Source organism: Netta rufina, assembly GCF_964035555.1.
Source record: "Netta rufina genome assembly, chromosome: Z".
Lineage (NCBI taxonomy): Eukaryota > Metazoa > Chordata > Aves > Anseriformes > Anatidae > Netta > Netta rufina.
Genome location: NC_140126.1, coordinates 57,116,774 through 57,131,787, shown reverse-complemented (window position 1 = coordinate 57,131,787; position 15,014 = coordinate 57,116,774). Strand labels below are relative to the sequence as shown.

The window sequence follows — 15,014 nt, the reverse complement described above, 5'->3', positions numbered from 1 at the left end:
TTGTTAAGGTGTTGTCACCAAATGGGATCAAAGGCTGAGATTATCTCCCAGCCTCTCTGGAGCCCTGTCTGTACATGATGTGTTAAACCACCATTCTCTGGAAGGAGGCACCCTCAAACCTCACAAGAGATTTTAAATCAAGGGGAAAATGCCTATATTTTTCCCACAGAACAGTATGATATAAATCCAACCATTGGTTCTACCTGCTTTCACTAACAGCAATTATAAGAGAAAACAAACGTCTCTCCCCTCATTTCATTCCTTCTCTCTGTCTGACACCCTGCCTTGATACATAGGGTCTATTACGTGTCAGAGACAGGATCTTTTTTACAGAAGTCCTTTTTAAAACCATTGTTAGAACCTCTTTATTCTGTAGTCTGATACAATGACCATTATGTTTATGATATTTCAAGAGGCTACAAACAAGATCATAGCACACAGATGATAATATGTTTCTCACTATAAGCAGATTTGTCTATCTTTCTTGTGCTGTGATTTCACTACAATATTGTAAATAGTAAAATTATAATTATACAAGCTCTCTCCCCTCACTCACTGTGACATCCCATGCACTGTAGAACCATTTGTAGTGAGCTATCGATACATTAGGATGCCATTTAGTTATTGTCTTGTACTTTACTTCAGGACACACTTCACACAGAATTTAGAATACCTGATGATTATCCCAATTTTGTTAAATGAGGTAGTACAATGAGTATATCTCTGCACGAATTTTCATAACAAAGAAATGTCACATTGAAACTTTTTAAGAGTTGTAACTCTGACACATCCCTCTTCAGGTCAGGCATTTCTTTGTAACCCACAGTTTAAAATTGTTGGAAACACTGTTTGCAGTCATTACATCTACTTTCACTTTAAGGTTATATCTATGTATACATACATGTATAATTTTGTCACATCCACAAAATTAACTTAATAGAAGTAGATAAAACTGTCACTGTGGAGGCTTACACTCCAGAATATATTCCACAGGAAATCTTTTTGGTCTACAGTCAGTCACACAAGTTACAGGTGAGTTGAGTGCTAGATACACTGTTCTGAACCTAAACAAGATACAACACAAAAGAAAACAGTTTTTTGTTATTGTTGCTTGTGTTTTGTTTTGTTTTGTTTTGTTTTGTTTTGTTTTGTTTTTAACTGAGTGAGAGAGTTGACACAAGTGAGGTCACTTCTCATAAGTTGATATGTGTGGATGCAGGAGAAAGGGGACAATTTGGCATGTTGCATGAGACAGAAAAAGGCAGGCAACATTTAAAAAAAAAGTTTCTTTAAGTACACTGTAGATCATAACTGATCACAACTGAAGCGATTTGCCACAGGAAGTAAAGAAATATATGAATACAGCTGCCTTTAATGTGCAGGTGGTAGCTCTTCAGGTATTCAGCTAAATTGCTGTAAAATATTTAGCACTTAACCTACTTCCCACAATTAAAAATTCAATATTCTGTGTTTCATCATCAATGAGTAATTATTAAGAATGGTATTTTTTTTCTCTTTAAATAAAGTGCAAATTACCAGTAAAAAAGGTCAACAAAAGGAGGGGACTTAGAAAATATTGGGTGCCCTGTAACCAAATTTGATAACTTGGTGCCATATTTGTTAAATGAACAGATTTTTTAACTAATGGGAGAAATCATGATGGATCCACTATTTCCAATTGCTATTGGCCTGTTGAGTGGCATGGGATTACTCAAGAATTTGTTTTCGTAATTCTTCAGTCAGTGTCACTTTCACAGTTGAGTAAAATGAATTACATCTAGCCAACAGCAACAAACTTTGTACATGTCCTGTCATGTCAGTAGCTTACCATTCATTAAGATTTTCTAAAAACGGAGATTTCTTAATGGTAACAAAAAAGTTACATTTAAAAAAAAATGCATTTTATCTTTTTTTTTTTTTTTTTTTTTTTTTTTTTGAGAAATACTTCCAGGCTTAAATATACAGTATTTGAATTTTCTATGTCAGTTTGCTAAAGTTACATTTAATAAACTTATTTGACCATAAAACATCTGAAATAGAACTGCCAAAAGACTGCCTATACTGTGTAGGAATTTTTAAATTTAGGGCTCCATTAAACACACTGGATCCTATGTAGTTGCATTAGCATTATAGTAAACTCACAGAGGATAATAATACAGAAAGTTATATAGAAAGCTCCTCACATATTCCCATGCAGATTCCCATACAAATCAGTAAAACGCTAATGGATTTCTCCTCGGAAGACATTTTGGAATAAGTATGACAAGACCTATGCTGGACCCATTTGCTCCTCTTTTTTCACAACTTATATCCTTCCCAAAATACGGAAAACAGCTCAAATCTGAGTGCACAGACATGTTTACACTAGCCCTGGTGAGTTCCCAGGACTTAAGGCCACTACGTTCTGCACTGCATCACTGCTGAACACAGTAAAGCAAGCATAAGTCCTAAACTTCAAATGTTATTTCAGAAAACCTTTTTCTCTAGTGTTGATCTTGAATAGACCAGGAGAGGAGCCAGCAGTATGATGGAATCACTGTTGCTTTTTGGAGAAAGAGCATGTTGCAGAGTCCTCACTACAAGCCATCCTTACATACCAGGCTGAGTACTTAGTTGGTCTTCCAGAGTACGTCTTACTCTTCACCTTCCTCAACAAGCCAAGAGAAGATACCACTTGCAAAGGGCAGCAAGGGTGTTTTGCCTTACTCTTCACAGTGGCAGGACACCAAAGGAGGATGGTTCCACCTGGAAGAGGCTCTTCTCTCTTTCATGTGGTCCAAGGAAGTTCACCCAAAGATTTTCATCTCAGAGTTTTTTTCCCAAGAAAGAGAGGATTATGCAAAATACCTGTAGTTAATACTAACAGCTGCAATGAAGAAACCCAAGGATGTGTACAGTTCTGCACATATTCTACTCCTCTTTCTTCAAGGGCCAAAGTTTTAAAAGATCAAAGAAGCTAGTCTAGAGAGATAGAAAGTACTCTGAACAAGATTTGGTGACTGGATATTGGGGAGCAAAGACTCCTGCTGGGTAAAAGTACATTTGTATGAATTTTACAGTCACAGTTGCTGAATCTGAAGCACAGTAGCTGGTAAATATGAAGATGATATTACAAACAAGTGGGTGTTGTGTTTACAACAGTGTGCATATTACAGCTCTAAGCAGACCTCATCTGACAATAAAACACTCCATAATAACATCCTGTGTATCCACCACTTGCAACTCATTTGACACACAATTCGTTACATGACAGAGTATAAAACAAAACCCAGCAACAAATACATAGCAATAAACCTTGCATGCAAAATATTATATTCATATAGTCATTTTTTCCAGGATATTACATCTAATATTCCTGTAAGAAAAAAAAAATTATACTTAGGACTTTGAGACTGTGTTTCATCCTTTAAAAAGGGGCAACATGCACTCTAAGCTGTGCTTTGCTACAGGAATCAGAGTGAGGACAGCTCTTGAACACTGCCACCAGCCACTGGCACCAACTGCTCTGAACTACTTATGGCTCAGGGACATGGGTGTGAACACCACATCTTGATGAAGGTTCTGCAAGCAAGCTGTACCTCCTAGGCAGGCTTGAGGATGAACATAACTCATACCACCTCTGTGACATGAGATGGGTGAAGAATTTGGACAAAAAATAAAAGAGACTCATAGCCTAGACTTTCTAGCTTGTATTTTTCCCTTTGTTGGTTACCATAAAAGTGATATACAAATTTTCTTTTGCATGTTGAATACCTTTTTCTTTCTAAAAAAGAGCACAAATGCAAGTGTTTTTAATTATATATTTTCCCAAATAGACAACAGCTAGTGTCTCTCGTCTGAATTCAGTGTTCACCTCCTTGTTCTTCCAAAATGTTGCCAATCAAACTTCCCAAACTGAAGAATGCCAGAGTGCAAGTGTTAAATTTGAAAACCAACAATTTCTGTGCTTTTCTTCTGGATCATGCTGGTGGATTAGATGGAGAATGGCAAAAGTGGATGGTACCACTAGGGAACATGATACAACATCATAATCCTTAGCACAGAACTGCTGCCAGGTAAAACAAATTTCTTTTGTCTTATAGTATTAAGATTTGGGCCTTTTAGTCACAGCGGCGCACTCAAAGAGCATGCTGGATCTAGACTAAAACTTCAAGTTACAGAAATATCATTTTTGAATAAACATGATGAAAATTTTAAAAATGTTATATTTCCCCTTTATGGACATGACTAAGAATTGTTTCTTCCTCAGCAAAAAAGCCTGAATGAGATCAGAACCACTGCTGTTTGCCAACCATAACTCAAATAACACATACGCCAGGACCAGATTTAGAAAACCATTCCCTAATACCAGTAAGGTATTAGGTTCATCAGGGAATGGGAAGATATTTGCAAGTATAAATGTCTCTTCTATTATAAAGGAAATCTTTTGCAAAATCATCTAAAGAGGTGGAAAATAGATATGATAGAAGATATATATATGTTATTAGAAGATGTATATATATATAGTATATATATATTATTATATAAAGAGAGGACATAGATATTCTTCAATATCTACAATCATACATAAGATTCCTCGTCATATACACAGAATTAACGAATTTTGTTACTATTCTACACAGGTCTTTATCCTATGATGCAATATATAGCCATCCCTGACATTGTCTTTGGTGGAATTTAACTTGATGAGATTTTGCTTTCTACAAAATTGAGTCCCAGGTTTCCTCCCTACTTGTCTCAATAAACTTACTACCTACGTGTGTATTGACAATATAACATAATATCCTTGTTCAAAATTTCAAATTTTGTAACATCTATACCTTGGTTAAGTTTCCTTTGTAGCTGGTGGCTCAAACCAAAATCCATCAGTCATCTGCATCTCAAATTTGGACTAACTCAATGATTGCACAAAAAATATGAAACCTTTCCTTCCTCATTCTTCTAACGTTCACTTGCAAAAAGGTTACTTAAACGTTCACTTGACGCTAAAATCCCGAGATATTTTAATCAAGTCCCCTGGGTCTTAACACTCTTTAAAGATCTGATTTCCTAGTTTGCTCTAAGCTCTAGTTGTGAGACACACCAGTTACTCAGCATTAGTAAAATGAAATTGCAAGCTGCATGTTCATTTTTGGTTCTTAACTACTATCATACAGGATAGAACAGGTGAAAGTTCATTGAAATAAATAGTAACCTTTGATCTAGATTTTTCCACTCAAAGCTGCAAATGTATGAGTGCCCTCAGCTGTCGCAGTCATAGATGAGAATTCAGCACATGCCCTGTGAATTTACCTGACAAGGAATGGAATAGAACCGCAGGCATACAACAAGCTTGAAGTGGCAGAAAACTGAAATAAAAAATAGAAACATACAGGGGGTACCAAAGATAGCTTCATGAAAATGTTCCTATCTAGACAAGATAATGGCCAGTCAGAAGAAAACAACCTATTATAAAATGTGATGGGAAATTAACTTAGATACTGCTGGATGAGTTCAAAATTACATATAAAAGGTATGCTTGTAACTACCCTAATTACAAAAAGAAAATTGTTAAAAATTATTTCAAATTCAAAAATAATGAAAGAAGTAATTTAACCCTCAAGCAGAAACCTATCACTTTGACACTAATAAAAAGTAGGCAAGAAGGAATATGGTTTATTTTTAGTGACAAATATAAAGTACTGAAAGTACACATTCAAAAAAAAAAAAAAAGTGTAATTTTGTTAAGTTTCATCAGCTAAGTACAATATATTTTACAATGAAAATGCTTAAATGTCTTCTTCTGACTTATATTTCAAAGATGCTCTGAATTCCCTAACATCAGTAGCTCATTCTGCAAGTCAGGTAGTTGAAGACCTGGCCTCAGGACACCTGTGTGCAAAAATTCACTTATGACACAAAACAGAAAAGCTGCCACCAGAATAAGCATGCAGGAAAACCATTCTGTATTCAGCTCATACTCTGAGAAGGAGAGGAAGGACAATGGTGTGCAAAGAGAAAGAAAGTCCCCATATGCATCTTCTCTCAGGAATGTGATTCACACTGTTCTGAAATGTTGGATAGCAGCAACACCTCCCCAAACAGCACAGCAAAAGAGTTAAGGGGATGAACACTGGCTTGCCCTAGTTTCATAAAGGTCTTTTATCTTATGAAAGAGGCTGTCTTCTGGCTTGAAGAACAGGGGAAGTATAACTGAAAAGGTGAAGGTGTGGCAGAGTGGAAAAAAATTCTTCCCACCAATACAGTCATGGGCCTTGAAAACTGGATCAGATATGTAACCACCAGCATACAGAGAAACTGTGGAAAAGGCAAAATGAACACTTTAGTATTTGGGCAAAATTGATAATATTGTTTTTGTTGCTTCCCCTGTTCTTGGGAAAACAGATAACTGATACCTTTATGCTGGTTTGTGACCTGGAAGATTAAGATTCATTTTCTGCGTGCTGGTCTGACTGCCTGCATAATTCTTGGTATGCCAGTTAGAGACAGGCTTTCAGGTATTCAGGTACTGCAAGAAGCAAATAAGCTTAGAAGCTTTGGGGTTTAATTTAATTTAATTTAATTTAATTTATTATTATTATTTTTTTAACAGTATAACTCTATTGGGTTTAACAATTTCAAAAGGAACTAAATAAAAATGTTTAAGTGCTTTTAAAATCCCACTACCCTTGATTAAATACTTTCAAAGTGTCTCTGAAAGACCTTTGTTAAATGAAGAGATAATACCTCCTTGTGTCAATGATACACTGTGAGGACAGATCTATTACTACAGTATTACAGTAGCCCTTAACTAGGGATGTATAAAACAAGCACACTACTTTGAGACAGTTTAGCAAAGTGATGTCTAAATGCTTCTCTTGCTAGAAGCAATTTCTTTAAATTGCGGAGGCCAAAATGCTTAACTGGTGTCAGCACGGTATTACTTGACATGGTCTGTTGAGAAGACTGTGTAATTATCTGTTTTGGAGAATGACCAACTGATATATATTCTTTTATTTGGGAAAGATTACTCTTCTGCAGCAGTATTTTCCAGACAGATCCTAACGGTAACTCCAGTTCTGCTCACAAACACCATTCTGCCATGTTTTCAGTCCAGTCTAGCACAGTATCTCAGTTGGGCTGCAAAGATCCCAGTTTGGGAACAGCCACTTCCACATCTTTCATAGCTTTGGCATGGATATTGAGTGCCAGGTGTAAAAGCAAAAATCAATACAAACTTTCTAACCAGGGATATAGTACCACAAACTATAAAATCTAAACTTGAGCTAGTGCATGCTCATGTAAAGTCCAGCTTTTTGGCTTTTGTACATTTCTGTTCCATTAATTTTAACCAAGCTAATACAGTTCATACAAGCTGGAGATCTTCATCTTCTTCCTGCCTTTTAAAATAAAGAGCTGAAATGTCTTCTGAACCATCTTTCAGAAAAACATAACCATATTTTTGCAGAAAAAGATGGATAAATAATGGAGAACCAACCTAACTGGGGCACTCCCACTGAAAGAAAAAGTCAGAAAAAAAATAATAATCTGACCTAATTTTAAGAACACAAACGGATTATGTTGTGCACTAAACTTAAATATATAATTTAGACTACACATTAACTTCTTCTCACTACTAGGTACCTTCCACAGACGTCAGCCATCATCCCAGTCCTATCCTGGGGAGCACCTGGCACCTCTGAGACACTACATCTCCTCCAACAATCTGTACAATTCCTGCTCTACACTGCCATCCACCTCTCTTTTGCATGTTTCTTTTCAGTTTTTTTTTGTTTGTTTGTTTGAAGAGTCCCACACTCTAGGAATACAGACAAAGTCAGTCACATCCCATCCGCATTATTTGCACACTGCTGAGTGATTATGTCTGCTTCAAGATCTTTGCAGTCTTTCTGCTACCTGACTGCTTCACCCCAAGCATCTGCTACAGGCAACCACAAAATGCCACAACCCAAAATACCTGCAGCTGACCCTGAATTTGGACTGTCAGGCACATCCTTACTAACACATTATTATCACAAGTTAAAATAGCCTCCATATTTCTATTTATCTGAAATCCTCTGAATATCCCAACTGGACTGTTTCTTCATGTCCAGCATGGTACCTGTCATCTGCCCTGGAAGCCATCAGTGCTAGTATATAGACTAGAAAGTCAAGAAATTAATTTCTTAGTTATTTCCCAGCATCTGATTGCTGGTTTGATGAACATACAGTGTGAGATCATATGGGAGATTACAAGTGACAAAGAAAAAGAGTGTGCAGAAATACTGTATGCAGCCATTAGAAGCCATCATCTTCTTTGCTCAAAAATCTTACTACCTTCCTCTAGGTGGCAGAATATGAAATAGTTGTGCAAAAATTCAAATTCTTGAAAACCATACAAAATACAGAGGTAAAAGCTAGACATTCTACTAGGCCCATGCTTTATTCTGCCCTCTCTCAGTACTACTGTCATTTTGTGTATGTGCAATCTGAAGAACAGTGAGAATTAATTTTTGGTTGGGCATGTTTTAAACTATGCTGTCTACCTTCCTTATAGTCCACACTTTCTTGTGACGAGTCTTGTTTATCGCTTCTGCATAACATCAGAAACTGTGATGGGTCACCTTCAGGCAACAACTGGAAATGAAGCATAGCTATTTTCATGACAATCTTCTGCAGGAATCTCTCATTCAAATTCCTATAACTTTTTACACCATCTAAAATGATTAGTCAATCTATTATCCTTTTAACTTGAGGGAAAAGTAATGTACTCTCTTTAAGGTTCCAAGCAAAAAAAAAAAAAAAAAAGCTACACAAGTACCAGTGATTACAAATTACTTTTAGTGCTAAAATGATCAGGTTTTGAGACTGGACAAAGTATGTACGTCACTAGAATAGATGACAGAGTATTAAACGTATTGCTGACTGCCATTCTATGCCACTTTTTACCCTTAAAAGTGCCACAACCTTAAAAAAAAGATCAATACAAAAATAATTACAGGAAGGAAGTTGTGTGCGTTACCTCCAGTGAATTTTTCTGTTTCTTTCATACCTAAGTATTTATTGAGCCATTACAGGTGAAAAATTAGATGTTAAGCATATAAGGCTAGATAATACTCACAGCAACTGCCTCCAGGATTTGTTTAACAGCATCAGCAGCATCTCGTTCACTGTAATAACCCTTTTCCACAATCCTACAGAAAAAGCAATGAAAGAAATTGCATTCAGGATTATGCATCAAGGTAAATAAACTATGCAGTCAAAAGCTTCTTTTGAAAAATGAGCTAGACAACAATCAAATTTAAATACTCCTGGGAGTCTGGAGTGCCCTCTAAAGCATAGAAAACAGCCCTTTTGCAATTCAGGTTACTTTGATTCCAGCTAAATGAGAAGCTGAAGTTGAGATATCAACTCAGCAAGAAGAAATAATACATACATATACAGCTGAAAGGGTTTGGAATTTTCTAAAACTCATGGAATCTGAATTGCTCTCATATAAAACTAAGCATCCTTCAAGAACTGCTTCTTCAGATTTACATTTCTCTCTGTACCTCCTTTGTTTATTTATTTTAAAAAAAGCATCATACCCTGTCAACACAGATCTGAACTGTATAGAAGAAAGGGTTGGTGTCAAAATCTACCAAATTTAAATTATCCACTCAGTATCACAGCCTGAACAATTGTCTTTCATACCTAATCTGCAGGAAATCAGGACACTGTTGTGGAAAAAAAAAAGCAGTTTCATTAAAACTTAAACTATTTGTTTCTTCTTAATGTAAACTGCCAGTATACTATATTTATTTTGTACAAATTACATGCAATACTGTGTTTGTACACATGCTGACCACATGTAGTTTTTGATGAGTTCAACTACTATGTGTTCTGAACATCCTGAAAAATCTCCTCTGCCCCCTGCCTTTGCTTTTACATCAAGTCACTTACAGAAAAACAAACAAAACCCCAACTTTCTTCTTTAATAATGTTATCTCCCTGCAGTATGGGTTAATGCCATTTTCTGGGCTGCCCTGCTAAAGCCCTGCTGCGTTACTGCATGCTTCACTTTTGGAAGAACATGGGCCTGAGTGCTGACTCGGGATTTTCATCACATGTTCTGCAATAATTGGAATTGACATTACGGAATAAAGCACAACATGAATGCACAGTTCATTTCAACAGCAGGAGAACCAGATTTGCACAGGGACATGTAAGAAATTAATAAAAGAAGAACATATCACTAACACTCATTAATGGTCCATAATAATGGTTTGGCAAGAAACCCAACAGTCTTTTTACCTTCATATTTAACTACACACATTATTTTTGAACCAGAATAATTCTCCCTCAAAGAATTTGACCTAAAAGGTTAAATCTTTGACCTGAAGTTTTGATTTTTCACCATATTCAGTTTTTGAAGCCCAAGAAAACATAGATAATGTCTAGAAATTGAACCTGTGCTGCCTAGTCATGTATTTCATCAAGTGATCTGCAAGCATACAAACTAATATTAGAATACAATGCTCAAAGAACCTCAAGAATCTGGAGAGGAACAAGCCTAAAAAGTCTGAAGTCAAGAGTTATTGGAAAGACCTCCTGCCTCAGGGTCCAGGACTGGATTCTGCTTATACCAAGAACAGTATCCTCCTTTCTCCCTACTCATCCCACCCTTTTCTCTTAGACAAGAAGTTTTAAAGTATGCAATCAAATGCCACATTACATTTGAAAGCACAATTCTTTGCTACCTCAGGCGGTCTGGATTATCCCTGTCTGGTAGGTTACACTGAGAGAACCAAGCCTAGTGACCCTTTTGCCTGGGTCTTTGTTACCCTGTAGTGTCTTGGCTTCCTCCTTCTTTTGAATTTAGTATTTATTAATCTATATGAAAAGTATTTAGGTTTAGCCAGCAATTTCCTGTCTTCAGCATTTGAAAGCATTTCTGAGAACACTGACTTCACTCCCATCCCACCATCCCTCTTCCCTGCTAGTGTTTTGGGTGCTAACCTGCTCCTCCCACCATACCACAACAAACATGTTAAAAACACTGCCCTTGTCTTTCAGGATTTAATGTATTAAAGACATTCACAACATAATAATTTTATTAAGCTTACAATCTTTAGTAAGGCATGGCAGACAGCAACAACATTTCAAAGTTGGTAATGAGGTAATGAAACCAGAAAGCCTGTGCTTCCCTGCTGCCACTTTTGGGATCGCATTGCTCCTGCTAATGACCAGGTTCTTGAGGCTTGGCAGCAGGAGTGTCCCACTACTGGTAGGTCCTTGCAGCTACAGCAGAGGGGCTGTGCTAGTTTGACCCCCTGCTTCCAAATTGCCATAGCTTTTAGAATATATTCCACAAAGCGCTGTAGGGAAAACAAACAAACAAACAAAAAAAACCACAAACAAGCAAACAAAAAGCATGGGGTCTGTGGATGTGCTGCACACCAGCTGAGCTGCTGGAAGCTCTCAGGGTTTAGTTGCAATTCCGGTCATGCATACATCCCCTGAGAAAGGGACACCCTGCTCATGCTGGAGTCAACACAATCCAATAGCTGCAAGATCACCTTGTGTATCTCAGCTTGGACATGGTCCAGGCAGGAGGCAGACAGTTTTAAGGTTGCACCAGGATTTGAAATACTCAGATTTTCCAACATAGGTGTTTACAATCAGAGAAATACATGGCAATTCAGTTACAGTTCAATATACCTTTCTCCATCTAACAAATGCTTGATTTTCTGATTTTATGGTCTATAGTCCAGTATTTGCTCTATTCTTTCTTTTTCAAACAGATAAAGATAAGAATTAAAAAAAAAAAAAAAAAAAGGTTAAATGGAGCCACGCAGCCTTTTTTTTTTTTTTTCCTCCAATCATCACAATCACAGAAATATTAAAGCTCCTGTCTTCCTGTCAATTCCCAGCAAATGCTGAAAATGCAGCTACCAATTGCCTGTCTCCTGCAAACACGGGAGATCAAAGAGATGCTCAGGACGGGCACCCTGACCAGCACATGTAGATCAGAACTCCCTGCCTCACACAACTATGTATCAGTATTGATAGGATATTGTTTCCATTATTTACATTTAAACACTCAATGGAAGAAGCACGCAGATGCTGAAGATGAAGACACTGTGAATTTACAATTTACAGTAAATGGATGTAATGAATCATGGGCCCATATTTCAGGGGAGCAATTCAAGACAACTCTAAAATTATTGTGCAATGCGCATGGCTCGCCAGCTGAAGTTACATGTGAGTAACATGCACTGGCAAGCCAATTACACCTCATGTCACATGCAGTTATCTTACTCATTTTTCAGAAGTCTAGAGCCCAGAGAGATTGAGAATACAAACCTTACTCTTAATTAATGATAATCCAGCAAGTAGAAAGCCTAGTCTTCTGTAACAGCAGTAAATGAAATAAGACATACTTATTCATACTACATATGAAAATTTATTTTTAAGGGTATTCTGCTTTAAAACTGAAACCAGCTCTTAGGCAGTAAGGAATAGTACTGAAAGAAGACTCCTGTAGTTTAGGTCTGTTAATAAAGCTGGGGTATCATCTGCATATCTATTTTTTGCATCCTCCTTGTGATAAGTTTACATAAGACAAAGGGTAGGTGTGCCAGTTTGCTACCTGAGACTACTGAAGCTTCTTTACAAGGATTTTTCAGTTTCAGCTGGCAGCTTAACACTGACTCATTGCCATTTGTTTTCTGTAAAGGGAAGGAAACTTGCAGGAATGACTTATTTTTTTATTATGGAAATTAAACAATTATTTATACCTAGCTTACAGAATGATCTTTAAGAAATGCCTAGATGAAAAAAAAAAATAAAAAAAATCAAGCCTTCACTGAGAGGACAGAAAAACAAGAGTGGTAATGGTAAGGAACTAACTAAATCCTATCTTTGATATGCAAATGAAAGAGCCTGGTAGGCCAGAAGAGTGTTTGAGAGAAAGACTGGGAGGAAGGCAGAAGGGAATGGGAAAGAATGGATACAGAAATCCCATGTTAAGAGTCAAAGAAAAATTGGGTTGGAAGAACACTAAATTTGCTGGCACAAACATTCAGCAAATTCAAGACAGAACTTCACATCAATAATGACTTTCTAGAGCAAGCAAAAATATCATACTAATGCTATAGACAATTTATATTCCCATACCTACCCGTGTAGAACCACATCCATGCCTGTACATACAGATTTAATGAAATACACCAATTCAGTTGTTTACACTTGTACCTGGCCAGACACACCTAACAGAGTATATACTGATGGACATCAAGCTGCAAGTCTCCTAAAATGCCACCTGGTTTAACCTTACCTTTCCAAGCACAAATGAATGAATTTGAAACAAAACCTACTCCTGCTATAAGGAGAAGCATTTCCCAAATGCATCTCCCCTGCTCTCCTGTATGGTAGCTAGGGATGCCAGTGCTCAGCTAAAGAACAAAACCATCCATAGTGGCACACTGCCCCACAAATCAAAAGGTAGCCCGGGGAAAGGCTGCAACTTTTCTCCTGTGATTAACACTCTTGTCTATGCAGCAGGCAGATGAAATCTGGCAGCTTCCACATGGTCATTAAAAATGCATACTGAAATGTTTAATAACTTGCAGTATCACTTGCCAGATCCCACCTGGCCTTGGTAACGTTTCTGTTCATTCTGAGTACTGTGAGGCTTCTGACAATATCCTTCAGTTTTCCAGGCAGTTTGCAGTGTAGCCTCTGGACATCTATACTGTTGCTCTACTATGGAAGTGTGAAGCATCCTTTGCTTCTTATAATGTTTTCATTATGTACATCTTCATCAGAGTCTATATCAGCATTGGCATAAAGTCCTACAGATGTTCATCACACAACTGCAGCCTGCAGTATAATTTGCAAGGACCATACACTGCATTTTACTCTTGTTGGGACCTTTTCCTTATGACTTGCTACTTAACATTCATATGAAGCCACTGAAATCAATAGGGTATCACTGCAAAAAAATGTGGCCACACTTGCTCTGCAGAAACTGTATTACTCACGTGGAAAACAATAAAAGCAGGAATGCAGTCCTGTTAAACTAAACACATTTGATCTAAAAATCAATGAGGAAAGAGATCGGGAATCCCAACATGTCATTTCAGAATCCATTTTTAGAGATGTATTAAAATTATATTGACATACAATTGTGCAGTTGACACATGTACACATGTCTGGTAGATGTATCTGGGGATTGATGACAAGCATTTTAGGCAACAAGTGGGAACAACCAATCTAAAACAAGCTAAACTAAAGCAAGCAAGTCAACATTTTATCACAGAAGGACCAAGTCAACTGCTGCCCCTCCATCATGCCTGGCCAGGCATGAGGAGGGGCCGGGTGTCCATCCCTGTCCATCCAGTACAGTCCTGGCATCACTCCAAGCCCTGAACAGCAGCAGGTGCTATAACTTGTGCCAGGATGTGGAAGAAGCAATACAGTAGAGGAAACAAAATACACTAGAAAAGGTTACTGCACCAGCTCCCTCACCCAAAGACTAAAAATCTGTTGGGAAAGTTTTTCTTTTCTTGGCAAGGGAAATCCCGTGCAAAGAGCATCTCTGCATTTTTAAACAAAAACTGTTCCTGTGATTCCTTGTGACCAAGTAAATCTTACCCACTTTAATAAACTGACCTGTTCCTCCTCCACTCTCTACATTGACTCGTTTTCCTATTCTTAGTTTTAATTCCCTTCCTACCTACACAACCCACCCTACGCATCCTCTAGTGTAGCCTGAAAGCTGAGCATGGAAAGTCTGTTTCTTGCTTCCTTTACCTCAGATTGATAAATTAAGTTAATTATTATGCAAATCAGTCTAAACAGTTACTCAAAAATTTGCAATTTCTAGCCATCATTTAATATTTTTGCTATAAATAATATTTCTCCACACAGTGGAATTGGATATATTTCAGTATTAAATAGATCGAGAAACAGACAATTCAGCTTGCAAAAGGCCTCCTGAATATATTTCGTTGTCCTAAAGAGTAAAATCTCACGTCTACTTTATACTACCT

The 15,014-nt window shown here is 37.2% G+C and overlaps 1 protein-coding gene across 1 annotated transcript in view; it reads right to left on the bottom strand.

The window, feature by feature from the left end:
• CAMK4 (calcium/calmodulin dependent protein kinase IV) overlaps positions 1-15,014 on the bottom strand; it is a gene marked incomplete at both ends in the record, with an annotated part of 157,510 nt that overhangs the window by 43,040 nt on the left and 99,456 nt on the right. Inside the window, one exon of the mRNA XM_084305542.1 lies at positions 9,101-9,173. Coding sequence (XP_084161668.1) covers positions 9,101-9,173 — 73 coding nt within the window. The remainder of the gene's footprint in view (positions 1-9,100; positions 9,174-15,014) is intronic.